General features: G+C 40.0%; 2 protein-coding genes across 2 annotated transcripts in view; one reads left to right on the top strand and one right to left on the bottom strand.

The window, feature by feature from the left end:
* The window catches only part of CUNH12orf56 (chromosome unknown C12orf56 homolog), a 102,051-nt gene extending 81,027 nt beyond the window's left edge, over window positions 1-21,024 (bottom strand). Inside the window, 4 exon segments of the mRNA XM_090275146.1 lie at window positions 6,940-6,951; window positions 7,409-7,713; window positions 16,430-16,562; window positions 20,962-21,024. Coding sequence (XP_090131272.1) covers window positions 6,940-6,951; window positions 7,409-7,713; window positions 16,430-16,562; window positions 20,962-21,024 — 513 coding nt within the window.
* A 176-nt stretch (window positions 21,025-21,200) lies between these two features.
* XPOT (exportin for tRNA) overlaps window positions 21,201-27,541 on the top strand; it is a 41,787-nt gene continuing 35,446 nt past the window's right edge. Inside the window, exons 1-2 of the mRNA XM_090273551.1 lie at window positions 21,201-21,587; window positions 24,892-25,025. Coding sequence (XP_090129677.1) covers window positions 24,966-25,025 — 60 coding nt within the window. The 5' untranslated portion in view covers window positions 21,201-21,587; window positions 24,892-24,965. The remainder of the gene's footprint in view (window positions 21,588-24,891; window positions 25,026-27,541) is intronic.

Raw genomic sequence — 27,541 nt, forward strand, 5'->3', positions numbered from 1 at the left:
CTCCTTCCCGCACTCTGTAAGTAAGGTGCTGTTATCTCCATCTTACAAATGAGGATGTGGGGCATGGTGTAGAGGTGAAAAAATTGACCAAGTCTACACAGGTAGAAACAAAAGCTGAATAAAAATGTAGTATAAAATGCCCAAATGTATACTGTAGATAATAAATTCAGAAAGAAAAGAGATAGAAGACAGATTATATTGAATATTTAACAAGTATTTATTGAGTGTCTTTTCTGTACCAGGCAGTGTTCTAGGAACCAGAGATACAGCAATAAATGAAACAGACCAAAAAATCTGCCATTACGGGCTCAGTCAAGGAAAAGCAATTTGAAGAAAGAATGACTTAGGCTCAGTTTAGAAAATGTGTAGGATCTGATTATGGAAGGGAGGAAAGCAAAGATGAGTTGGCCAGCTACAGTGGTCCCTTCAGCACAGCCTGTGACCATTCTAAGCTAAGAATGTTTATTACATTTTTTTTAAGGAGGAGGAAAAGAAGAAAACGGAAGAGAAGGAGAAAGACTGTAAATATGATGATCTATATGGCAAATAGCAGGATACAAAGTCAATATTCAGAAATCGGGGGCATTTTTGTACACCAACAATGAAATATCAAAAACAGAAATAGGAAAAAACATCCCATTTACTATAGCAACAAGAAAAATAAAGTAACTAGAAATAAACTGAACCAAGGAGGTAAAAAACCTGTACTGAGAAAACTACAGAACACTGAAGGAAGAAATTAAGGAAGATACAAAAATGGAAGCATATACTGTGCTCATGGATTGGAAGAATTAATATCATTAAAATGTCCATACTGAGACTTCCGGCCAAGATGGAGGCGTAGATAGACATGCTGCGTCTCCCTCCACAACTAAGAAAGAATACAACTACCTCAAAACTAGAAACAACCAGAAGTTCCAGAAAATGAAACTGCATGGAAGTCCAGCAAACAAAGATATAAAGAAGAAATACTCATCCAGACAGGTAGGAGGGAGTAGGAGGGGCAGAGAAGATGAGGTGTGGTGGCAGCAGCAGCAGACTGGCAGAAAGCGCAGTCACACATTTTAAAAAGTCAGGAGGGACACCTGGGGAGTGTTCCCAGCTCCTCACCAGACCTCGCAGCTCACGGTCCCAGCACCAGGGAAAATCAAACCTCATTGCTTCTGACTGTGCAAACCAGTGGGGATTGGGGTAGAGGCAGAAACTGCCGGTCTCAGCAGAGTCCACTTGTTTAAAGGGCCCCTGCAGTCCTAGAATGTCCGCAGACCAACCCACTATGGGAACAATGGCCAGGGCAGAAGCTAGTGGGGTGCCAGTCCAGTGAGGAAGTGAGAGAGGTGCCTAGAAAAGGGGCGAGTGCTGGGCAGGTGGCATTGTTCCCTCTCGAACCCCTCCCCCACATACAGTGCCACAACGTGGTGAAACAGGTCACCCTGTACTAACAAATCCCTAAGGCTCCACCCCTTACAACGTAACAGGAGCGACAGCTGTACCTAAGACACAGAGGCAAACAAACACAGGAGCCTGTCAGAATGAGGAGACAGAAAAAAGTATGGCCCAAAAGGGGGAACGGATCAAGGTTCCAGTGGGAGAACTAAGCGACAAGGAGATAGCCAACCTAACAGATGAGATAGACAATCTAACAGACGCAGAATTCAAAACACTGGTGATAAAGATGCTCACAGTCTTGACAGATATGCTTGAGTATAGCAAACGCATAAGAGAAGAAGTGAAGGCTATGCTAAGTGAGACGAAGGAAAATCCACACAAAACCAATGGTGAAGGGAAGAAAACCAGGGTTCAAATCAATGATTTGGAACATAAGGGAAAAATAAAATAAAATAAAAAAAACCAGTCAACCAGTGCAGAATGAGGAAGCAAGAATTGAAAAAATTAGGAAAACTTCCCAAATTTTGCGAAGGAGATGGACATACAGCTCTGGGAAGCAAGGAGGGTCCCAGGCAAGCTGGACCCAGAGGGGACCAAGCCAGGACGCATCATGATTGAGGTGCCAAAGGTGAAAGATAAAGACAGAGTCCTGGGGGCAGCAAGAAAGAGGCAGAGAGTTGCCTATAGGGGCATGCCTATAGCACTATCAGCTGATTTCTCAGAGGACACTTTGCAGGCAGGAATGACTGGCAAGGAGTATTTAATGTGATGAAAAGCAACCTACAACCAAGATTTCTCTATCCAGCAAAGCTATCATTTGAAATGGAAGGGAAGATGAAATGCTTCCCAAACAAGGTGAAGCTAAAGGAGTTCATCGCCAAGCCATTATTATATGAAATGTCAAAGGGACTTACTTAAGAAAAAGAAGATCAAAACTATGAACACTAAAATGACAACAAACTCACAACTATCAACAACTGAATCTAAAAAATAAAAACATCCAACTAAGCAAACCAGAATAGGAACAGAATTGTAGGATGGGGATCATTTGGAGGGTTATCAGCTGGGAGGGTGGAGGGGGAGAAATGGGGAAATGGTGCAGGGACTAAGAAGTATAATCGGTTGGTACAAAATAGACAGGGGGATGTTAAGAATAATATAGAAAAAGGTGAAGCCAAAGAACTTATATGCAGAACCCATAGACATGAACTAAGGGGGATGGGATTGCTGGAGGGAAGGGGGGTACTGGGCAGAGGGGAGCAAAGGGGAAAAAACTTGGAACTACTGTAACAACATAATCAATAAAATATACTTTAAAAAATGTCCATACTACCCAAAGCAATCTATAGATTCAATGTAATCTCTATTAAAATACCAATGGCATATTTCACAGATCTAGAACAAATATTTCAAAAATTATATAAAACCAAAAACAACCACAAATATCCTCAGCAATCTTGAGAAAAAAGAACAAAGTAGGAGGGATCACAATACCTGATACCAAACTATATTACAAGGCCACTGTAATCAAAAGAGTCTTGTACTGGCATAAGAATAGACATACATCAATGAAATAGAATAGAGAGCCCAGAAATAAACCCATGTCTCTTTTGTCAATTAGTATTTGATGAAGAGGGGAGGAGCATAAAATGGAGTAAAAATAGCCTCCTCAACAAATGGTGTTGGAAGAACTGGAATGGTACATGCAAAAAAATGAAACTAGACCACCAACTTACACCACACACCAGAATAAACCCAAAATGGATAAAATACTTGAACATAAGCCATGACACCATAAAAGTCCTAGAGGAAAACATAGGCAGTAAAATTTCAGATAGCCATACAACAATATTTTTGCCAATACATCCTCTAGGGAAAGGGAAATAGAGGAAGAATAAACAAATGGCAGTACATCAAACAAAAAAAGCTTCTGCATGACTAAAGAAAAGATCATCAGAATGAAAAGGGAACCAATTGTATGGGAAAACATATTTGCCAATGATACCTCAAATAAGGGTTTGCTCTCCAAAATATATAAAGAACTCATATGACTCCACACCAGGAAGTCAAGCAATCCAATTAAAAAATGGGCAAAGGACCTGAACAGACACTTCTGCAAGGAGTACACAGAGAGAGCCCATAGACATATGAAAGGATGCTCAACGTCACTAGCCATCAGAGATGCAAATTAAATCCACAATGAGACATCACCTTACACCAGTCAGAACGGTCATCATTAACAAATCAGCAAACAGTGCTGACAAGGATGTGGAGAAAAGGGAACCTTAGTTCATTACTGGTGGGGATGCAGACTGGCACAGTCACTGTGGAAAACAGTATGGAATTTCCTCAAAAAACTAAAAATGGAACTGCCCTTTGATCCAGTGATTCCACTGCTAAGAATCCTGAAACACCAATTCAAAAGAATCTGTGCACCCCTGTGTTCATAGCAGCGCTATTTACAATAGCCAAGTGCTGGAAACAGCTTGAGTGTCCATCTGTAGATGAGGGGATCAAGAAACTGGCACATCTGCACAATGGAATACTACGCAGCAGAAAGAAAGAAGGAACTACCTTTTGCAACAGCATGGATGGAACTGGAGAGCATTGTGCTAAACGAAACAAGTCAGACAGTGAAAGACAAATACCATAGGGTCTCACCTATAAGAGGAATCTAATGAACAAAACAAATGAGCAAAATAGAACCAGAGGCATGGAAACAAGGAACAGACTGACAGCAATCAGAGGGGAGGGAGAAGGGTTGAAGAAGGGGGGAAAGAAGGGGAAGGGTCTCATCAAGAAACTAGCATAAATGACCCATGGACATAGCAAGGGTGTGGCAGGCAGGGCAGGGGAGAGCAATGGGGGGAAATTAGGACCATTGTAAAAGAACAACAATTTTAAAAAGGCAAAAAATATATATATGATGATCTGATCAACCTTGAAAGAGGAGGTAATGAATACTGCAAGCCAACAGGCCAGGCTGTAAAAGATACATTTGTTGTTTGTTCAAGAGTCCACAGGATGCCTGGGATGGCTGGAGCACAGATAATTCAATGAGGAGGCAGTGGTGAACGGACAAGGAGAGAGGAAAGACATGAAGGCAAGGGCTCTGTAGCTCTTGGGATGGAGCGAACCCATTGGAAATTCACAGACTGTTCTAGATATTTGGTTCTCACTCTTTAACAGTATGTGTCTAATCTTAAAAGCACTTAAAGAATAGTGTTTTGATCCATAAAACAAGAGCAGAACTCTAGAGAATAATTTCAAAAGTAACTTTTAAGGAAAATGTCAGCCTTTTATAAAAGCTGGGCCCAAGCTACCTTAGAAACTTTCTTTTAGGGGATGAAATACCAAATGCCTACTGAGATCTCCAAGTGCACTTTAAGCTCATCTTCGATGCAAAGGAAATTTCACTTGTGCCCAATCAAGTTCTGCTCTTTTGTTACCACAGATAGGAGGACAACTACATGAGATATAACACAGGAAGCAGGAAAATTCTGTACATTGTGGTATTAAGTAAGGACATTGTTTTCATAGGTGGATGACAGTCAACAGCCTCTGTGGTTATTGATACCAGATAAAGCAATTCTGTAGCATCCATTTTTCACACATCCAATGGAGCTTAGTACAATCCATGAAATATAATAATAACTCCAGAACTATTTTATTAAAACTCAGAAAAAAATTGTTAGGAAATTTGTGTTTGACATGATTATATTTATCTCACTGAAACAATATTTTTTAAAACAATTACCAATTTTAAAGCACCATAATAGGGGAAACTACTGTATTAATTTCTGGTTGCTATTGCAATACATTACCACAAACTTGGTGGCATTAAACAACACAAATTTATTCTCTTACAGTTCTGTAGTACAGAAGTCTGAAATGAGTCTCACTGGGCTAAAATGAAGGTGTCAGCTGGACTACATTCCTCCTAGGGGCACAAACTTGATGTCTTGCTTTTTCCCACTTCTAGGGGCTGTCCACATCCCTTAGTCTGTGGCCCCTTTTCACCTTCAAAAGCAGTAAGTCTCATGCTGCATCACTCTGACACTGACTCCTTTTCTGCCTCGCTTTTCCACTTTTAAGGACTTTGTGACTACCTTGGACCCACCCAGATAATCCAAAATAATCTCCCTGTTTTTTAATTAGCAAACAACCTAAACTCCATCTGCAACTTTAGTTCAACTTTAGTTCCCCTTTGCCTTGTAATGTAACATTTACAAGTTCCAGGGATGTCTTTTTGGGATCATTAAACCTGCCTAGCACAACTTCAACCGAAGTTAAACTATCAACAGTGCTGAATCTTAGATTTTTCAGCACCTTTATAGACATTATACACTCGTCTATATGCCTGAAAAGTAAATTTTGTACATAAAGCATTACCAAATTCATTGGTAAGCTTTTTTGTAGGATTCTTGGCTTGGGGGTGCCTAGGGAGCTCTACTGTACTTTTCAGATTCTAACAGCTCAAAAAGAAAGATATATAACTACTGAAATGCATACACTGTGGCTTGTTGAGAAGAATAACAAAATCCTAAAATCGTTACTTTTTGTCAAAACAATAAATGTTTACCAGACACTGGAAAAAGCTGAGCATTTGATATTTTTTTAAACACTTGGTAAAGGAAACTTTTTTTTTTTAAGTTCAAGATAACAGAAATAATGGCAGTAAGGGAAAAGGCAGTTTTACTTCCCACCTTTTACAAAGAAAGAAAGAAAGAAGAAAGAAAGAAAGAAAGAAGGAAAGAAGGAAAGAAGGAAAGAAAGAAGGAAGGAAAGGAAAGGAAAGGAAAGGAAAGAAAGAAAGAAAGAAAGAAAGAAAGAAAGAAAGAAAGAAAGAAAGGAAGGAAGGAAGGAAGGAAGGAAGGAAGGAAGGAAGGAAGGAAGGAAGGAAGGAAGGAAGGAAGGGAGGGAGGAAGAAAGAAAGAAAGAAAGAAAGAAAGAAAGAAAGAAAGAAAGAAAGAAAGAAAGAAAGAAAGAAAGAAGTATGCACCGTGATATTATCCCACAGACATTTTAAGTAGGAAAAAAAATTTTTTTTTATTAATTTTATTCTCTTCTTACAGACTATTCCAAACAAGCTATGCTTCTCTTGGCAAAATAGCCCCATCAAGTGTCTCACCAAACTCTCCCTTGGGGAATACAGAGACACAAACAAGGGGAAAGATAAACAAAGCTAGACACCTGTCCCCAATGGAAAAAAGAACACACCTGGAGAGCAGCTCAGACAAAATGAGCCAAGGGAGGAAAAATAGTAACTGAAGAAGAGAGACTGCTTCCAATCTGTTGCTGATTTATAAGGTAAATCTATTCCTGGAGGAAGGGGATACAGTAGCAGCACACCAAAAACTGGGACAAGGCCTGGCTGTGCCAGATTGTATCTCCTTCAAGGCTCCACCCTGATGACAGTCCTGCCAAGGATGTTTTTCCAGCGTGATCTGAGCCCAGTTTGGATCAAGTGACCCTCTTGAGATTGTCAGGCATCCTGTGCGCATCTCATTAATGCATTCATTCATTCACTCGTTCATATTGAGCACTTACGTGCTGTTCATGCTGGAAATTAAAAAAAAAGTAAACAAGGCATGAGAGCACTTATCACATGGCACTTATTTGCATTGGTGTTGGCTTTCTGTCTCCAGGAAGGAGACCTATTTCATTTTGCATCTTCAAAATGCACAGGCTAGGGGCATACTGAAAGGAGGAATGACTTTAAAACGTACTTTTGATAGGGCGCTATATTCCCAAATCTGTAGCCCTATTTGGCGGGGGGGAGGGCGTGACCGGTACACCCCATGAGACTGGGCAAGGCATCTCTACACGAAGTGTATAAGCAATTCAGTTTCCCTATGTGGCTGCTAGTTCCGAAGTAAGTCAAAGAGAGTTCGGAAATCCAGGGAGAGAAGGGGTGGGTCTTCCTTCTCCTTTTCCTTCCCGCGTGCAGGAGGGCTGGGATTGGAAGGCCCAAAAAAGGAGTTTCTTGTGAACCCGACTGCCCGCCCACGCTCCTCACCAGACCAATGGCCACGACGTCCCGCAGCGCCACCACCTGACGGATGGACTTGGGCGGGTTCTCGGTCAGGTAGATGAACTGGTCGCTGAGGACCCATTTCTTGAACGTATGCTTCTCCGACCCAGACATCACAAGGCACAGCTCGTAGGCGCGGCTCGCGTCGTAGACCTCGGGCGCCAGGTGCACGTCCAGGCGGCTGGTTGAGCTCGTTGGGAAGCCGAACCCCGTGGGGATGGCCAGGCCGGGCCGCCGGGCCGAGTGCGGAGAGCTGCAGACGCTCTGCCCGGCCCCGCCTCTGCGCCGCCCTTGGTAGAACCCGCGTACCACAAAGCCGCCGGCCTAGCTGCTGCCACCTCCCCTTCCCTCATGCTTAATGCAGGGAGCTTGGCCCCCAGCTTTGGAGCGCCACTCGGGACGCTGGCCTCCTGAAGCCTTCCCCACAATCCTCGCCCCAACTTCCGACCACAGTGGGCGGAGTGGGATGCTGGTCCTTCCAGTTAACCATGGCCAAACGTCGGGGGCTGCGTGGGGCCCTCCGTTCAGCGCGCCCACACCCCAGTTGCCCCCAGCTATTGCAGACCATGCGATTCCTTACCAACTGTATTGAAGCAGCAGTTTTAATCTGGTTTGCCGTTAGAAAGTTGAACGAGATGAAATTTACCGATTTATTTTTTATACAGGCAGAACAATTCCAGATCCCTATTAAGACCCATCACTAAGTTTTGCCATTTGGTTATAACATTGCCTGCAATAGCTCTAATTTTAATGAGTATAAACGTAGGCTTTCTTTCCCCAACCAGCTAAAAGTTCTCAGAGAAGAGAATCCTGTCATAAATTGATTGGGTACAGTCAAAGCTACCTAATGGATGTATTTGTGGTCGCAATGGCCAGGACAAGACCTTGGAAATAGCTGGAGCTCAATCTGTGTAGGATGAATGAATGAATGGGTGAGGTTTATAGCTCAGAAATGCCAATTACACAGCCTTGAGGCTGCATGGTAGTAAAAGTACTGCTTAGATTTGATAGAACAGGAACAATATTATAAATTAGGTTAGAGAGAAGAGTACAACAGAAACTTGCTTCCAATAATCCTAGGTGAGAACTTTCATTTTAATTTCAAGTCCTAAAAAAGTCATTCACCCTCCCCATTTACCCAAAGATTTGGTAATGAAAAGTGTATATATATATTTTTTCTCCAGCTACCCACAACCCAGAATCAAATTATATTCTTTATTGCAAGTTATGGTCTCCTTTTCTTCATATACTGTATGTCGTAAACAATTTCAAAATCTTTGTGGAAAGAGGGTATAAATACATTTAACCGCATACACAGATATTGTCTACTAAATCGCTACCAACGGGAACTGAGAAGAAATGTTTGGGGGGTACAGCTAAACAAGTCTAAGGAACTCAATAGCAACAAAGAAATAGGGCAGTATTTCTTTTCTTGGAGAGACTATATTTGGTGAGGAAAGAGAGCAGTGCCACCTGGTGATAAAAATCTTAAATGACCTAGCATTTAAAGTTTTAGAATCTGATCATACATCTGACTTCTGAGTAGTACTTCTTAACTGGTTGAAAAGTGAACTCAACAGGAATGGCTATTTCCTCTAAAATAAAGACTATTTCCTATATAAACCACGCTTGACAGACTTTGTTACTTCAAACCAATAAAAGGCAAAGGCCCTTCACCTTTGCCAAACAGCCACACCTCAAAGAGCTGTTGACAGGGAAATGACTATATCAGAGGTAGAATGTGAGACCTAAGTATGGAAAAAAGCCTCACCACAGGCTGCTATTAGGTGTCTCTCAGGCTCTCTACTCATATCCAGGACTAAGAGAAACACAATGTCTGATCATTGCAGAAAAGACAGCATACCTGATCTGTCTGCCAAGAAAATCATCAAAAGAGAGCTTTTGGCGACAATGGCAATGAGTTTAACAAAGGTTAAAATGAAGCACGTGAAGAAGGGAATTTAACATAGGGATTGGTGGCTAATGACTTCAGTTAAACTTAACTTTGTGGCACTCAGAGAAGGCAGTGTCATGGTTTCTAGGCACTTGGTGTTTTGCATTGTTGCCGAAGTAACAGCAAAGTTCAAATTGTAGGAAAAGGATTTAATATATAAGAGAAAGGTTACTGAAATAGGAGTCAGGAGAACTGGATTAGAGTGCTAACCCTATTCTCGCTGAGATTTTTGGACAGTCACTTAACAATTTTGAGCCTCAAGTTTCATCATCCTTAAAATGAAACTACTAATATTTGCCCTGCAAACCAAAGAGTTGGTGTGAGGAGCAAAGGCAATGACTATGAATTCTAAAAGCACTATAGACATGTAAAGTAGCCATAGTCCCTTATCTTTTCGTAAGGTTAACATAAATACACCCAAGACGGACACTTACTCCTTATCTTCTAAATCCAAACTCAAAAAGCATTTGGTGCATATCCTGTACAATCAAGCACCTAATAGATATTTCTTGATAAAACTATCAAATAAAGTGGAACATTACATACCTGGAACCAAAAGGCACTCTCCCCAACCAGGAGAACTTTCACCAGAATTGCTTTAGGTCAATTCAATTAGTTTGAAAGAACAGTTGTTATGAGCATAGAGTCAGATGACCTGGGTTCAAAATCTAGTTCTCACACTAAGTAGCTACATGACCTTAAACAAATTACTTTAATCTCTCAGTGCCTGTTTTCCCATCTGTAAGATTATGTAATAGTACCAAACCCATAGAGTTATTATGAGAATTAACAATGTTTGTAACGTACTTAAAAAAGGTACCTGAGTACAGCGTATACCTTAGCATAAACACTATATAAGTCTTCTAAAAGTAAATTGAACAAGTATGTGATTTCCTGGTACATATATAGTCATTTGGTATCCCATATAGAAGGTAATATCAAATTCTTCATTGCACACTAGCCTAATTTTTTAAACTTTAGTTAAGGCTCAGGACAAAAGTCTAATCTACATGTACACACATACCAACAGAAGAATGGCATTTGTACTTGTTTTTTAGTTGATTTTTGGTAGAAGAGTGATCAGTGGGTCATTGGATATAAGAAATCTGTAAAGATTTCAAATCAGAATTCCCCTTCAATGGATCTATGAATCCCAAGTGTCCAACTCTCAACTTGAAACTAAAGACAGTAGGCAAAGAGGGACACTTGAAATCTGTAGTAGGTAAATAGAACATGAATTTTAAAGGTGTCTGCTTTTGGAATGTCTTTCTAGGAATGGTGTTTCTATTGGTTATTAATGTATACTTACCATTTTAATATCTACAACTAGCAATAAATTGGCATGAAAATGAAGTTCAAGGGGATACACACCCAGTTCCTACAGAGAGGCTGTGGTACCCCCAAGGCTTGTGGGGGGACCAACCCTCAGGGGGTACACACCCCTATGCTGGAGACCATTTTCTCCAAGCGCCCCAAAAGGGATGCCCTGTCATGTTGGTAACTTCTTAGACGTGGAACCATGGGCCCTGCAACTTATTGCCTGCCACCTGGTCCACCCTGGCTCCTATGCAAGTGTTACTATGTCAGCTGGGAACTGTCAACAGAGGGGCTGTGGTCCTCACGTGTTTTCCCAGGGCCTCTTACGGTTTGCACCCACTCCCTACTTGTGTGTCTTCCCTTTTCTTGCCTGGGGCCAACACTTGGGGGGTCTGGATCTCCATGTAGGGGACCGTTTTCTCCGAGAGTACACGCGGGGTTTCCTTCTGAGTTGGATAACTGGTTACACATGGAGCAATGGTCCCTGCCACAATTTCCCTACCAGCTGATTAACCCCGGTTCCCAGGCAACCATCACCACACCCACTGGAGATCCTCAACAAACTTGTTGTTGCTGGTTCAGGGCCTCAGCAGTAATGGTGGCTAGAGACTTTTAGTTGTATGACGATGGATAGAGTAAGAATTACTCAGATAATTGTAATAAATTATGTCGATGTTATCTGGTTGTGGCATGCTGTTAAGTGGAATTTAATTTTCCAATTTTTAACTTATAAAGTTAACATTGATTAGCTTCTTAATGAACCTAGTATTGATGTTGATAACTTTTCAAAATGTTTTAGAGGAACCATTTCAAGGATGATGGGTGTGAAGCTATGGTTAGATCCACAAATTTCAGAACACTGGCCATAATATAAGCCTGGGCGAGTATTTAATAGGGTTGTTTGGATTAGACAGCCTGGAATAGCATCTGTTTTTAGGCCTAATGTGGGGACTGCTCATGAAAGGAGTATGTCTCCAGAGGAAACTAGTATTTGGATTGTTATTTCTATGGGTAGGACTACTCAATTATCTACTTCTAAAAGACAAAGCTCTTCTGGCTTTAGGTCTGATGTGGGAATTATATATGAGTTGAAATTTAGTTCTTCATAATCAGTATACTCAAGCTTCAATATCATTGATGGCCCATTGTTTTAATAGTTATTGATGGGTCATTAATTTCATCTATCATATACAGTATCGGTAACAAGGGGAGGGCAGTTGTAGTTAGAATGATGGCTGGGAGGATTGTTCAAATTGTTTCTACTGCCTGGGCATCTATTAGTTAGACTTACTGTCATTATTAGTGAAATAATGTATAAAACTAATAAGCTGGTCAGAAGTATAATTATTAATGTATGGTCATGAAAGTGTAAATATTCTTCCATAATAAGAAAAGTTGCATGTTGAAACCCTAGTTGAAATGGATATACCATAGAGATATATAGGGTTTTCATATAACTTAACTTTAACAAAGTTACATAATTTTTACTAATATCTTACTTGTGGAGAAAGACATAATGGCTATGGTGTTGGCTTGAAAACAGTTTGAGGGGGTTCAATTCCTTCCTTTCTTACTTGGGGTTTATGTATGTGGGTTCTTCAAATGTGTGATAAGGAGAACGGCATCTGTGAAGTCATTCAAGATTAGCAGTTGTCAATTCTATTATTAGGACTTATCGCTTAGCTGCGAATGCTTCTCAGATTATGAAAATTATTAGCATAACAGTCATTACTGAAATGGGAGAGCCCATGGATGATACAGTGTTTCAAGTGGTAGGAGCATCTGCATAGTCAGAGTAAGGACCTGGCATACCAGGTAGGCCTAGGAAGTGCTGTGGGAAGGTTATATTTACCCCCACGAATATTACTAGTAATTGGATTTTTGCCTGGGTTATATGTAATGTGTAACCTGAAAATAGTGGGAATCAGTGAAGGAACCCACCCAGAATAGCAAAGACAGCACCTATTGATAGAACATATAGAATTGTGCTATTACCTAGTATGTATCATGAAGGACAATATCCAGTGATGAGTTAGTTGGCTAGAATGATGCATGTCAGACCTCCTACTGTAAAAAGGAAAATAAAGCCAAGGGCTCATAATACAGCAGGGGACCACTTAATATTACCCCTGTGTAATGTTGCCAATTAGCTGAATACTTTTACTTCGGTCGGGATAGCAATAATAGCAGTAGCGGATGTAAAGTATGCTCGTGTGTCGACGTCTAAACCTACTGTAAATATGTGATGAGCTCAGACGATAAAACCCAAGAACCCAATTGATATCATGGCCCAGACCATCCCCATATACTAGAAAGGCTCTATTTTTCCTGAGTAGTATGTGACAGTATGTGAAATTATTCCGAATCCAGGTAGAATTAGGATATAAACTTCTGGGTGACCGAATAATCAGAATAAATGTTGATATGAAACAGGATCTCCTCCTCCAGCAGGGTCAAAGAAAGTGGTATTTAGATTTCCGTCTGTCGACAACATTGCGATGCTGGAGGCTAAAACGGGGAGGGAACAAAGCAGTAAAACAGCTGTGATTAGGACAGATCAAACGAAAGGTGATGTTTGATATTGAGAGAGGGCAGAGAGTTTTATGTTGATAATGATAGTAATAAAGTTAATTGCCTCTAGAATAGAAGATACCCCAGCTAAGTAAAGGGAGAAAATTGTTAAGTCCACGGAGGCTCCTGAGTGAGCCAGATTACGGGCTAAAGGCAGGTAGACGTTTTAGCGGGTGCCCGCTTCAGCTTCGACTATTGAGGAGGCTAGTAATATGATAAATAGTAGGAAAGATGGGGATTATAATCAAAAGCTTATATCATTTATTTGGGGGAATGCCATGTCTCGAACTTTTATTATTAGTGGTACTAGTCAGTTACGGAAGCCTCCGATTATAATAGGCATGACCGTAAAGAAAATCATTAGGAAAGCATGGGCAGTAACTACTACATTGTAGATATGATCATCACCCAATCGGGTCCCAAGCTGACCTAACTCAGTGTGGACAATAAGACTGAGCGCTACCTACAGTGCCTGTTCAGGCACCAAATAATAGGTACAAGGTGCCAATGTCTTTGTGGTTTGTTGAGAATAATTAACAAGTTATGGACATAAGTAAAAAGGCTGAGTAAGCATTAGACTGTAAATCTGAAGACAGAGGTTGTATCCTCTTTTTACTAGGCCCTGTGGTGTATTACATATTGAATTGCAAATTCAAAGAAGCAGCGTCCATCCTGCCAGGGCTTCTCCCGCCTTTTTGTCCTAAGGAATGGGAGAAGTAGATTGAAGCCAATTGACTAGGGTTTTTAGCTGTAACTAAAATTTCGTGGGTTTAAAGCCCAGCAATCTAGTGAGGGCTTAGCTTAATAGAAGTGGTTGATTTGCGTTCAGCTGATGTAGGATATAGTATTAGCTCAGGAATTAAATATACACTATTTGCCTAGAGCTTTGAAGGCTCTTGATCTTGGTGAACCTAAATTCCTAGCCCAACATTGCCATGATAGGGGTTAGTGGTAGAATCATAGTTGAGATAATGGTTAGAGGTGGTCAGTATACTATCTGTTTTGTGTTTGCAAAGTATTTAATTTTGGTTTTGTTTGTTGTGGGAAGTACAGTTAGTGATGTTGCCTACGCTAGGCAATGTAGAAATACAAATTAAGCAATGTGGCAATGGCTATTAGAGTGGGTATTAGAAAACTGTCATCTTTTTGCTAATTCATTTAGGCATTAAACCACTTAGTGAAGGGAGGCCCCCTAGTGATAATATGACTGTTGGGATAATTGTAGTGACTAGGGGTGTTGTGTTTCATATGTGTGATAGAGGGTGGTTGTTGTTGCAGTAGTAGCAAATACCACGTATGTCGTGGATGTTAATAGGGCACAGATTAAGGGGTTAAGCGCAGTGATAGTTGGGTTATAGATAATAATGACAGTTATTCACCCTATGTGAGCGATAAATGAATAGGCTATGATTTTGCATAGCTGGGTTTGATTAAGTCCACCCCAGCCTCTGATCACCATAGATACTAGTGATATAGTAAGGAGTAAGTTTAAGTTAATGCTAGGTGAGATGTTATATAGGGCTAATAATGGGGCAAGTTTTTGTCATGTTAGTAGGATTAAGCTTGATGACAGAGGAATGCCTTGTGTGACTTTGGGGACTCAAAAGTGGAAGCGAGAGAGTCCAAGTTTTATGGTGAGTGCTAGTGTTATGATAATTGATGCTATTGGGTTGACTATTTTTTGTAACAGTCCATTGGCCCAAGTATAATAGGTTGATGATTACGGTTAGTATAAGTAGTATTGATGCGGTGGCTTGGGTGAGGAAGTATTTGGTGGAAGCTTCTATAGATTGGGGATTATATATTTTTATTACTATTGTAATAATGGCTAGTATATTTATTTCAAAGCCAATCTAAATTGTTAGCCAGTATGAACTTGTTCTTACAATGATATTTCCTAGAATGATGGTTGATATAATGAAGGAAAAAGATGATGGAATTTATTAGTATGGGAAGGGTATAAACCAACATTCTCGGGGTATGGGCCCAATAGCCTATTTAGCTGACCTTACTTAGGATTTGGTGTAGTGTGGTAGCATGAAGATTTTTGAGTTCTTACGATTAGGTTTGATTCCTATAGTTCTAAAAATAAGAGGACTCTATCCTCTATGATTTACTCTATCAAAGTAACTTTTGTCAGACATATTTCTTATGTTTGAGGTGGAATACTCACTATAATAATTGGCATTGTTATGTGTCACAGAGAGCTAGGGTTAGTGGTAGGAAATTTTTTCATAATAAATGTATGAGTGGGTCTTATCAGATATGTGGATAGGATGCTCAGATTCATAGAAATGAGGTTGTGAGAAGCAGGGTTTTGTTGTAAAACTTGAGTGCATATAGTTTGGGCATGATGGGGTTATGATAAGCCCCTAAAAACAGGATTGTTGTGAGGGCATTCATTATAATAATGTTAGCACATTCTGCCAGGAAAAATAAGAGAAAGGGGCCACCTCTATATTCAACATTGAAGCCAGAGACTAGTTCTGACGCTCTTTCTGTTAGGTCAAGAGGGGCTCAGTTGGTTTCTGCCAGGGTTGAGATGAATCATATTATTGCCAGTAGTCACAGGGGAAAAATCAGTCAGATATATTCTTGAGTAGTGATTAAAGTTGATCACATATATGAGCCATTATTAGTAGGATGGATATTAAGATAATTGCCAGTGTCATTTCATATGAAATTGTTTGTGCAACAGCTCGTAGGGCCCCAATGAGGGCATATTTCAAGTTTGAGCTCCCCCCCCTTCCCCCCAGATAATAGGATGGCATAGACAGCTAGGCTTGATATGGCTAGTATGAATAATACACTCAGGTTTATGTTGATCAAGGGGTGGGGTATGGGTAGTGGGACTCACATTGTTAAGGCCAGGGCAAAGGCTAGGACGGGGGCAATAATGAGTGATAGATGATGTTAGAGGCTGTAGTGGTTCCTTAATAAATCATTTTATGGCATCAGTGATTGGTCAGAGCAGTCCAAATAGACCTATGATGTTTGGTCCTTTGTGTAGTTGTATGTAGCCTAAGATTTTTTATTCTATTAAGGTTAGGAAGGCTATGGCTAGGAGAATTGGGATAATCATTAGTAAAAGGTTAATAAGGTACATGTTGTTAAAGAGAGGAGTTGAACCTCTGGTAATAAAGGTTTAAGTTTTACACAATTACCGGTCTCTGCCACTTTAACAAACCCTGATTTGGGGTAACTTGTTTTGTGGCGTATCAGATTGAGACTATGGTAATCTTTTAGCTTTGAAGGAGCGTCTTTGAAAGTGGGCCCTGTTGCTCTTGTCATTTCATGCTGAGAAGGGTATAAAATAGAAACCAACCTGGATTACTCACGTCGGAACTCAGATCATGTAGGACTTTAATCATTGAATAAGTGAACCATTAATAGCGGCTGCACCATTGGGATGTCCTGATCCAATAGCAAGGTCTTAAACCCTGTTGTTGATAGCAACTCTTAAATAGGATTGCACTGCTATCCCTAGGGTAACTTGTTCCATTGATCAAAAATTTTGGATCAATAAGTGATAAGGTTGCTTTGGTAAGTCTAAGTTTATAGTCACTCAGAGGTTGATTTGTGCTACGATGTCACCCCAACCTAAATTGTCACCCTATAGGTGGTTATTTTATTTCTTTTGATGATTAGTAGTTCCTCTTAGGATGATTAATTAAAGCTCCATAGGTTCTTCTCTTACTGGGTTATCCCCACCTCTTCACAGGGAGGTCAATTTCACTGATTGACAGTAAGAGATAGTTGAACCCTCATGTGGCCATTCATACAAGTCCTTATTTAGAGAGCAAGTGATTATGCTACCTTTGCATGGTCAGGATATTGTGGCCATTGAATGGATGTCACTGGGCAGGCAGTGCCTCTAATCCTGGTTATGCTAGAGATGTTTTTGGTAAACAGGTGGGGTTCGTGTCTGCTGACTTCCTTTTACTCTTTTTAATCTTTCCTTAATTGCATGCCTGTGTTGGGTTAACCAGTTACCGGATAAACAACCTGTTTGGTTGGGTTTATTTTTTGTTAACTACCAGTGGTTATCTGTTCTGATATGCACTTGTGCTGGGAAGAAGTTGTTCTTTTTACTCATATTAACATTATTTCTTCCATGTTACAATGGAATAATCCAGTTTTATATTAGGAGTTAATTGGTGTTCTTGGGATTAAGATAATTTTGTTGAGCTTGAACGCTTTCTTTATTGGTGGCTGCTTTTAGGCCAACTGTGATTTTTTGTGTGTGTACTTACTCTCTAATAAAGGTTATAACCTGCGTCTAAAGGGCTGTACCCTTTTAGATTATTATTTACATTTACATTTAAGTTATTATTAAGTAAATTTAAGTTTGAACTAAGATTCTTTTCTGGATAACCAGGCACACCCTTACAAATGGAGATTTCCCTCATAAATGTATATGTCCTTTACAAAGGGTAACTTTGCATTTGTTTTCAGAGCATCTCCAGTGTTTGCTGTTTCTTAAAAATAATCCTTATTACAGAGACATATTTTGGGGTAACAAATGTGTTTCCCCTACATGGCTATGGGGAAGACATGTTAAAGAGAGCAAAAGTAGGAATGCAGTGAAGAAGAGAGAGTAGTCAAAACCAAAGGAGCTTGAGGGTAGCATAGGATCAGAAGAGAAAAGAGAATTTCAAGGAGGATAGTGGATCCGGAGAAGATTCATTTGATATGAACTGTGAGAAGGAATTATCTTCTGAGATGTACTCCCCATCCTCAACTGAGGGCCCAAATTTTATAAATGAGAAGAGCTTAGTGGCCATTTGCTGACAGGGGTTTCTCACATACTCTCTATACTAGGAAGAATGTCAGTTTGAACTTAAGGCTATCTGTTCATTTGCACAGGTTAAATCAACAATTATGAGGGAGTTGCTTGCTTTGTTTTTCAACCAGTGGACTATGACCTGCCCCCTCAATCAGACTACCCCGTAACAACCAAGCAGGACACTTATTGCTGACCAATCAGGACTGTGCAATTTGGACCAATCAGAATTGTACTAATTTGGGTACCTAAATGAGGTACCCAATAATATAGACCTAGTTGGGAACCTGAATGGAAACTTCCTCTATAAAAGGCAGCCTCCCCCTTTGTCTCAGCAGAGCACAGCTTAGGTTATTCCTTGAATCTGTGTCTCCAGGGCTACAGCTCCTTTTGCTCAAATAAATGCTCTTTATTCTTTATTACAGTCTAAAGTTATTTTTCATTTACGTTTAGAATCAAGAGTCTAGGGTTCTAGCCCACCATTTACTGGCTATGTGACTTAAGTTACTTAAAATAGATCCACCTTGATTTCCTTATCTATAAATTTAAAATGATCATGATGATGATGCCTGCTACATCCCTACAAGGTTAAGAGGAATAAATTAGAAAAGATATCTGATGACATATTGTAGACCACAATGAAATATATAAATGTTATCTATCAACAGTTTCAAATACTCTGGGAACTGAAACAAAGGGAAGACATGGGTCAAGAACAAAATTTCATTGTTATAAGAAAGGGGACTCAGCTCAGCTACCTGACTTTTATGCACTTCAGTTTCCTGTTCTATAAAGTGGGGATAATGATAATACCTACCTCATAGAGTTGTGAGGATTAATGTCTGAACACTTAGAACTGTTTTCTGGCACAAAATAAATGCTCAAGAATGTTTACAATACATAAAATATTGCCATATGTAAGCATATATAAGTTAAAATGACAGTGTTATTTGTCAACATTTTAATACCTGACATTTTATATTAGTCTGAGATTAGAAACTGCTCTTCATGGACAGGGTAACCAGAATATGGAATGGTCAAGGTTAGTATACCTTTCAGGTCCTCTTAAGTTGGATTTGAAGTGCTTCCTTTTTTGTTCTGTAATAATGTGAATTTATGAAATTGAAAAACATTTTTATAATCCTAGCTATTTGAGCTACCATAAAGGTTCAATGTTACTAGAGAAACTGCAGATAAGCTGTAAATATTAGATGTTTTAAATAAACATTATATGATATTTAACATATGAAGTATCCACAAAATGAATTTATAAATATAAAGGGCAAGTCAAGACAGCAACGATACAATACACTGTATTTTGATGTTCTTTAAGATGAGGCAATACAATATATTGACCAAATTAAAGACTTTGGAGCTACTCAAAACAGAATTGGGCCTCCATAGTCCATAGTTGACTCACATGACTAATGTAAGAATATATGCAAATATTCACTTATTGAGTTGTAACTACAGGCTGGCACTGTACTAGGCTCTGGGGATACACTGAAATTGGGACAGAAATCCTAGCCTGACATTCTGAACAAGTAAATTACTGATGAAAAAGCAATTCAAGATACTTTATATATGAAATTCCTCATGCAGTGTCTTGCACATGATGGGTCACTAAAATGTAGCTGTTAAATTATTACTCTCCCACGCACCCAGTCTGAGAAGGAAAGGAACCTGCAACCTAAGCATGTGGCCTGACCTGGAATGGAACTGGTGATCCTTTGGTGTTGGGGAAGACACTCCTCCAACCAAGCCAGACCAGCAAGGGCTATTACATTAGAGGTTCCAACTGAGCCGAACTGGCCAGGGTTGTTACATTAATTTTATTCTATGTCTCTTTCCATTCCCCCTTCCCAAGTTTTGTTTGTTCTTCAATGTAGTCCCAGTGACTGCAAGCTAGTCTGTATTCAGCACATATTGAATAATCAATAGTGAAACCTAAATATCAAACTTACTGTGTGCCAAACCTGTATTGACTCAATCTTCTCACAACAACCCATTGAGGTCAGTACTTGAACTATCCCCACTTTACGGATGAGTAGACTAAAGTACAGATTATGTAACACACCTGAAACTGAGGTCAACTAGTGAAAGGGAGCTGGGATTCATACATATGCAGCCTAAGCCTGTATTGCCTCGATGCATTAATAATAAATTAATAAATCAGTAAAAAATAAGTGAAGTAACTGTACCATAGAAGGAACCTATAAGTAAGACTTCCTAAGAATGCTCTTTTTCATGAATGACAAATATTATTGGTACTAGAAAAGCCAGTGTTCATGCCGCCTTTCATCTACCAGATCCAATAAGCATAGGCAGGGATTGAATCTTTATGGATGCTTTATTCAGATGCTCTGCGATCTGAGAAGACGGCAGGTTTGTACCCTAACAGATCTTTTCAAATTCCATTTTTAAACCAACCCTTTTTATAAGGAGAGGAAAAGTGTAGGGAAGGGGTTTGGAATTCAGGGGAAACCTTAACCAGATAAAAGCTGCAGCATTCTTTCATCTGTGGCCTGGGCGGTCGTGGGTTGTGCTCTCACCCTGGAATACAACCAACCGCTCAGACCACCTTGATTGGGCCATCTTGCTTGCAGTCCTCCTGAGGCACAAAGGTGGAACTGCTTATGGTCTCCTGGAGTCAAGGTGGTTCATTCCTTGTTTCAAAACAATAGCTTTTTACGTACATTGATTACTAAGCTTAATAGCTATTACCTGGAACTAAAAATTTTCCAACCTTTGAGTCCCCCATCATTATTATGTTTAAAGTGAAATTTAAATTTTTCAGCACTCATCGGAGTAACATGTGGGACGTGAAAAAACTATTAGCTGACTCACGTGGAGCGGACCAGTCAACAGAATCTGTACTCTGACCTACCAACTATCTGACGAACCCTCCTTTACCGCACCCCCTTGACGAACTCCACCCGTGGTTTGAACTGGTGCATAAAGAACGGGAACCCGCATGCCCCACAGCCACCCACCCACCCAAGGACTCAGACCGGATGCCCCATCCCAGCATGCACTACAGGCTCTGGCGACGACGCCTGCGGGCCAGCGCCCGGGAGCGCGTGTGCGATCCACTGTCCGGAAGCAGCGCCTTCACGTTGCATGCTGGGAGTTGTAGGCTCCCGGCCACCCCGGCCCCGGCCCGCGGGCTGCGGTCCGCCCTCCAGGAGGCTGCTGGCCCTGGCCCGCGCGGCACCGAGGCGGAGAACGCGCTTTGCGCTGACTCAGCGGCGGCGGCGTTGGCTGGGCCCTCGCACGTTTTCCCTTCCTGGGGCACCGACCCCACCCGCCTGCTTTTGCTAGCTTGCTGCCCGGTGCCACGCAAGAGAAGGCGACAGGGGACGCGCAGTGGCAAGAGGCGCCTGGCCCGGGTCAGCTCCGGCGTTAGCGCCGCGGCCGTGGCGGAGAACGACGGCAAGGACGAGGGCCGTTCTCCCCGCACCCTGCGTGCGGCATTGCTCCGTTTTGCTGACCGGTCCTCGGGAGTACAAGCGGGGAGACGGGATGGAGTGATAGGGAAGGTGACTTGGGGCTACAGGGCGGAGGGACTGGGACCTGGGGTGGAGGGACCGGGACCCGGCTCGGTCCGCGCGAGGCTGCATGGAAGTTGACTAGAAAGACTGGCCCAGGGGGCCCCCCCACGCTGGGGAGGGGTGCGGGCCGGGGGCCCTCCATGGCGGCGCGCCCGGAGGCTGGGCAGGTTGGGTGGGGGTGGATACTAGCTGTGGTCGCCGCGGAGCGCGTCCCGAGTGCGTGGCCGCCCGTTGCCGGGTGTTTCATCACCCGAATTGCCACGAGGCTTCCTTTAGGAGAGGATCTGGGGAAAAGAAGGGTACAAGGCCGGCCAAGGAGGGTCTGCATTAATAATAACCCCTATTTAATAAACATAACCAAGCCCATTTGTAATAGTTATATCGTGTCTCGCCTGCAGGTGACTTAAACTTGATCGCCCCCCCCCCCAACCCGGACCCCCCCCCCCCCAAAAAAAGTTTTTTCTGTATAGTAATTTGCCAGCAGGGACACGCCATTTGTTCTCGACCCTTCGTCACAATTCTGCAGGAGTGATGTTTCCTGTAACCAGAAGAAAAAGAAATACTTTTGAAAGTGCTAATTAGTTTTTACTGGAGGAGGTTACATTTTACTAAAGTGACTTGTCAGCGTGGTGTTAAAGTTGAAAAGCTTCATTGTTGGTCTTTGAACAGTCTTCAGTAGGCGTGGAGGGACTTTTCCAAATTGTTTGATTCTTGATAAAATGGCTATAGAGGATAAGTTAGGGCTTAGTATTTTAACTGCGTTGCTCACATTTCTCCATAACATTTGCTAGATGTGTAATTGAGGTGTTTATTACATTGTAACAAATGTTTAAGCCTGCAAGGCTGTGTGTGCCATGTTAGAATTTGTGTTGAGCACAACCTTTTACGGGGAAAATTGTCACATTTTCAAACAGGTTGTAGCTTTTAAGGTGTTTGCATATTGATTATTATCTAGGTCCATCTCTGAAGGATTCTTTGTGTACTGACAACTGTAACAAGTTCATGTTTCCTTAGGTAGTTCTGTTTGCCATGTTTTATCTTAGGACCGCTTGCTGCTGAAAGGGACTTGACCAGGCTTGAGAAGTTTTCCTTAAATCCATATCAAATTCAAGGAATCTTTTATAGGACTTCTCAAGCTGGGATTTATAGAAACTCAGTTTGTCTTTGATATTTGTGTGTTCATTTTTCAGGGGAATTGACATCAAATTTTCGTGTCATTTTTGGCGGGGGGTGTGAGGTGGGTGAATATAACTTTGTGTTTTCCACTCTGTTTAAAATGCCAGTTTTACTATAATATGATAAATCTAGACTGCTCCAAGCAGTTCCCATCCCCCATATGCCTACTTCTGAATTGTGAAAAAAACCTATTGAGGACCTAACTATGTGCTCGGCGGGCTTTACATACCTTTGTTCATTGAAGTCTTTACAACTTTATGAGGCAGATGCACTTTTTCCTATTTTTGTAGAGAAGGCTCTCTCTCATATTCACGTGGCCCCAGTTTGAAAATGACAAGATTGGACTACAAATTCAGGTTTTTCCAAATACAAAACCTATGTTCTGTTGTGCCCTAGGGACATAGGGATGAGTATTCAAGACAGTCAGTCCTGCCCTTTAAGAATAATGAGAGCAAACTAGTAAACAGGCAATGACTATCAGCACTTAGGAGGGGCACCTAATCCAGTTTGGCAGAGTTAGACAATAGGGGTCAAAGAAATCTTGACAAAGGTGACTTCTAAGCTGAATTCTGAAGGACAGGCACACGTTAACCACATAACAAGATGAGCAGTTTGTGCAAAGATGAAAGGCAGAATACCACTGGCCTTGTGGGGTGGGGGTGCAGATTGATGAGGAGTTATTCACAAGTGTTTGGATCTTAATCTTGAGGGCAGTGAGGAGCTACACTGCCTTGCTGTAGTCTGCTTTCTTCTTCAGGGCTCTCAGCATATATCCTGATCTACCATTTGATTTTGGGCAGGCCCAGGGGAAGAGAGAATAGTACATTGTAGTAGGGGGTCCGCTAACCTGGATCTGATCTTGGCCTCACCATTTCAAATGACTGCCTCCATTGCCCACTCCTTAGTCTCCTGGCCTCTTTAGGCTCTGGTCTTCTGTTATGGTAAAAGAAAGCAAAAAAAAAAAAAAAAAAAAAAAAAAAAAAAAGACCCACAGCCTTTTAAATGGAAGTAGTAAGGTCTGGTCTTCCTGTCTGATAGGCTTTGAGAGAAAGCATGTGATTTTCACATTATTTAGAGTTTTTTCCTTGCTTCCTCAAACAAATATGCATTCTGTCAAAAATCAAGTTGTCTTTAGGGTTTATCATGTTCTTATTTGAGAATGTTAAGACACTGCATTGTGAAAAAGTGCCTTACTCTCCAGAGAATTAAATATATATATTCTAAAACAAGTAGTAAGGTTGTCAATTTTTATAGCTATTATTAAAAAATGCTTTTTGAAATACATTTCTAGAATTGGCTGGCAAGAGCAGCGATCTGTAAAAGCCAGCTAGTCCATTGTTCAAAAGCTAAATTAACTAATTTTTCACTCTCCTATTTCTTCCTCTTTCCATTTGACTTCTCTTGAAGTACTTTTAGACCCTCCATTAAGGATATTGAACTCATCACTGCTTAGCCAGGAATTCTAATTTTATTTTTGAAGTTTGTGATATTGATATATGGAAGTAGGCAATTACTGTAATTAACATAATAAAACCTAAATTTGTCATTTTTTAAAATACAGTTACACAATTGCATTTTTAAGTATACTGGATACAGTACATAACAATATTGCATAAATTAGATGCTTCTATTTAAAGTAGAAAATGATTGCTTTCTATACTTTTGATGGTCTAGAAAAATAAGAAAATTTGAGGACGTTAATGGCATACTTAGATGTTTAGAAATTACACATTTGTGGAATAATTAGTCTCATTTTTGAGACTTCAGGCTCCTTTAGTTGTAATTTGGATAGTTTCAAAATAATTTTTGTTTTTAGAGAGAGAGAAGGGAAGGGAGGGAGAAAGAAAGAGAGAGAAACATCAATCATTTCCTCTCATATGCACCCTGACAGTGACTGAACCCACACCCCAGGCATGTGCACTGACTGGGAATTGAACCCGCAACCTTTTGCTTTGTGTGATGACGCCCAACCAACTGAGCCACTTTGGTCAGGGCTCAAAATAAGTTTTTTTTAACACTTAAACTTTGCATAATGTTATCTACTTGTTATGGTATTCTGGATAAGCATCTGTTTTGTTTATCAAATACTGTTTTCTTTCCACTTCTTTGTGTCCAGATGTTTGTGGATTCTTCTGTGGGATCCGAGGGCACGTCTGTTGGAATCAGAAAACTCCCACTATAGCAACAGGGATGGATGAACAGGCTCTTTTAGGACTAAATCCAAATGCTGATTCAGACTTCAGACAAAGGGTATGTTAAGTTTGCTTAATTTCTTAAAGCATGTTACCACAGATTTGGATTAGAGGACTTGAATACAAAATACATCTCATGATAAAGGTTTAATTAGTATAGAAATGGATAGAGATAATCAAATTTGAGGTATATGACTATATTCTGAATACAAAACAGTGAGGGTTGTGATTTATTTTCTGTTTACTTGGCTCAACAAAAGTATTAAAATTTCACGTGATTGAAGTTAGGTGTTTATGTCACATCAATCATTACTGATAATTATTTAAAAGTTGTAATACAAAGGATTGTTCAAGGGACTTTCCATAGTAGCAGGCATACATATTTTATTTTCCTATTGCATGGCTTGGTGTATACAAGTTGATTAACCCTCGCATTAGTGATATTTAACATCCTTGTTATTTAGTCCAGGCAGACATGTAAATAAGTAGTTATGATATGCCATGTCTTAGGTTACTTAGAGTAATCACACGGTAAGGAATCCAGTATGAAGTGCTGGGATATTTGGGTAAATGTAAACTATTAAACATAATGTAGTCTACACCTGTAATTATGAGTATAGCTGGATAATAAAAGAAGAATCTGAAGAACAAGCCTATAATTAAATATTTAAAGAGGTGAGGGCAGTTTGAAGTATAGGATGAATGGAAAGAGAGTTGTTTTCGTCTTTCTACTTCTCATAGCAAATGATATATTTTATAAATGAACTAAATGAAGTTAATAGTCTTACTGGATGCTATAGCACTTTTTGTCATGCTTTTAAGCAGAAAAGTTTTAAAATAATAAAAAAATATTTCAGGTAACTTTTTAACATAACACCATGTCCGTGCCTCTGCTGTTAAATAAATGAGCAGCCTTATAGATAGAAGAAAAGAACAGGAACTGAGAATTAAATATCTAGCCAATTGTAACATACCTGTCCAGCTGGCTAGGACATCAAAAGACATTAAAAGTCCAAGTCTTCTGTATGTAGACAAATATTTCTTTTTATAGGAGTCGAGTTTCAGCTACCCAGCATTAAACCCTTAGTCGCATTTGAAGCATCCTAGGTCTTTACGTTTATTCTGGCTTGGTATTTGCATGGTTATTATAACTAAAAGCCTTATAGTAATCAATTATTAGCCTTCTCTGTTATTTTTTTATGTTCCTTTTTGGAAAAATTTTTTTAAATTCATCATCTGACTTTTTTTTAATGTGCCATGATTTTCTTTTGAGAAAACTAAAACCAATAAATTGTTAGTGTTTTTAATACAGAAGTTAGCTTTTCACCAATAAAAAGAGATTCTGTCAGTCATAGGCATATTTGGTCCAGATTTGATTTGATGTCTCATTAAGCCAGCCTGAGTGACAATTAGGACAAAAAAGAAGGAATCTTGAGGAAAAATGAGTTCTGATAGTCCTGATGTTGGAGTTCAGTAGTAGGAACTTAATTCAGCTTGGGAGTAAGATAAATGACCGCCAACTCACATTCTCAGTTATAGTTCTCTGTTTTTTACATGGGCAGTAAAAGTAAAAGTAGCTGAACTGACTCTGTTGCCACTTAGAGACAGTAGACCAGTAAAAAGAAAGTATGAGGTAGAAGAACAGTGTGATAAAAGCTTTGACTTGTTCATCATTGCCAGAAAAAAAATTGTTTAATACTTGTAACATGCACTTAGAGTGCAAAGACTTGTTAAACACTGCAAACTTTCTAGCTGTTGAATCAGTTTTTCTTGTGAAGACTTTCTATTATTTAAAGAATATAGTGTGTTAATGACAATTCTAGCAGCTGAATTCCCCACCCTCCTTCTTTTGGTAAGTGAAATATTAGGAATTAATGCAACATACATGATTGACTTCCACCTTTTCACTTGCCCTGGCCCTCAGAATAGTGCTAAAAGAAACCCTAGGTTTCATGAAATATTGTTACACAACAATTGAACTATATTCTTTTGTAGCTGCTTGGATTTCTTTATTTTTATTTTCTAAATATAGTTATTATTTATCCTTTAGATAGTATTTGGTGATCTCCATTTCCACACTTCCATTTATCTTGGTTCTCTGCCAGTGGGAGCAGCCACTGAGAACACATAGAATACCCGTTCCCTCATTTATATAATTGCATAATATAGGAAACTAGCACCTAAAAAAGCGGGGTTTTTGCTTTATTTTTTAAACTAATCCAAAGGGAAAAATAATTTCACATCTTGACCTAGTACATATGTATATAAGTAAACATATATAAATAAACACATATACACATTTATAACTAAAACAAGTTATGCAAAATAATAAGTTATCCTTGCTCAGTGCAGTGCACGCTGATGTTTTGTCTTTTGTTATTTCAGACTAATAAAATTTATCACTAATAGGGCACAAACCACATTTAAAAAAATATTGACTAATTGCAATGATTGACTATAGAATTGTACACTTGAAGTCTATATAATTTTATTAACTAATGTCACCCCAATAAATTCAATTAACAAAAATAAATCAGTATATCAGCTAATTGAGATTAGGTTCTACTAATGCTT

The sequence above is a fragment of the Furipterus horrens genome, unplaced genomic scaffold, assembly GCF_987537825.1.
Source record: "Furipterus horrens unplaced genomic scaffold, mFurHor1.1.pri manual_scaffold_4, whole genome shotgun sequence".
Taxonomy (NCBI): Eukaryota; Metazoa; Chordata; class Mammalia; order Chiroptera; family Furipteridae; genus Furipterus; species Furipterus horrens.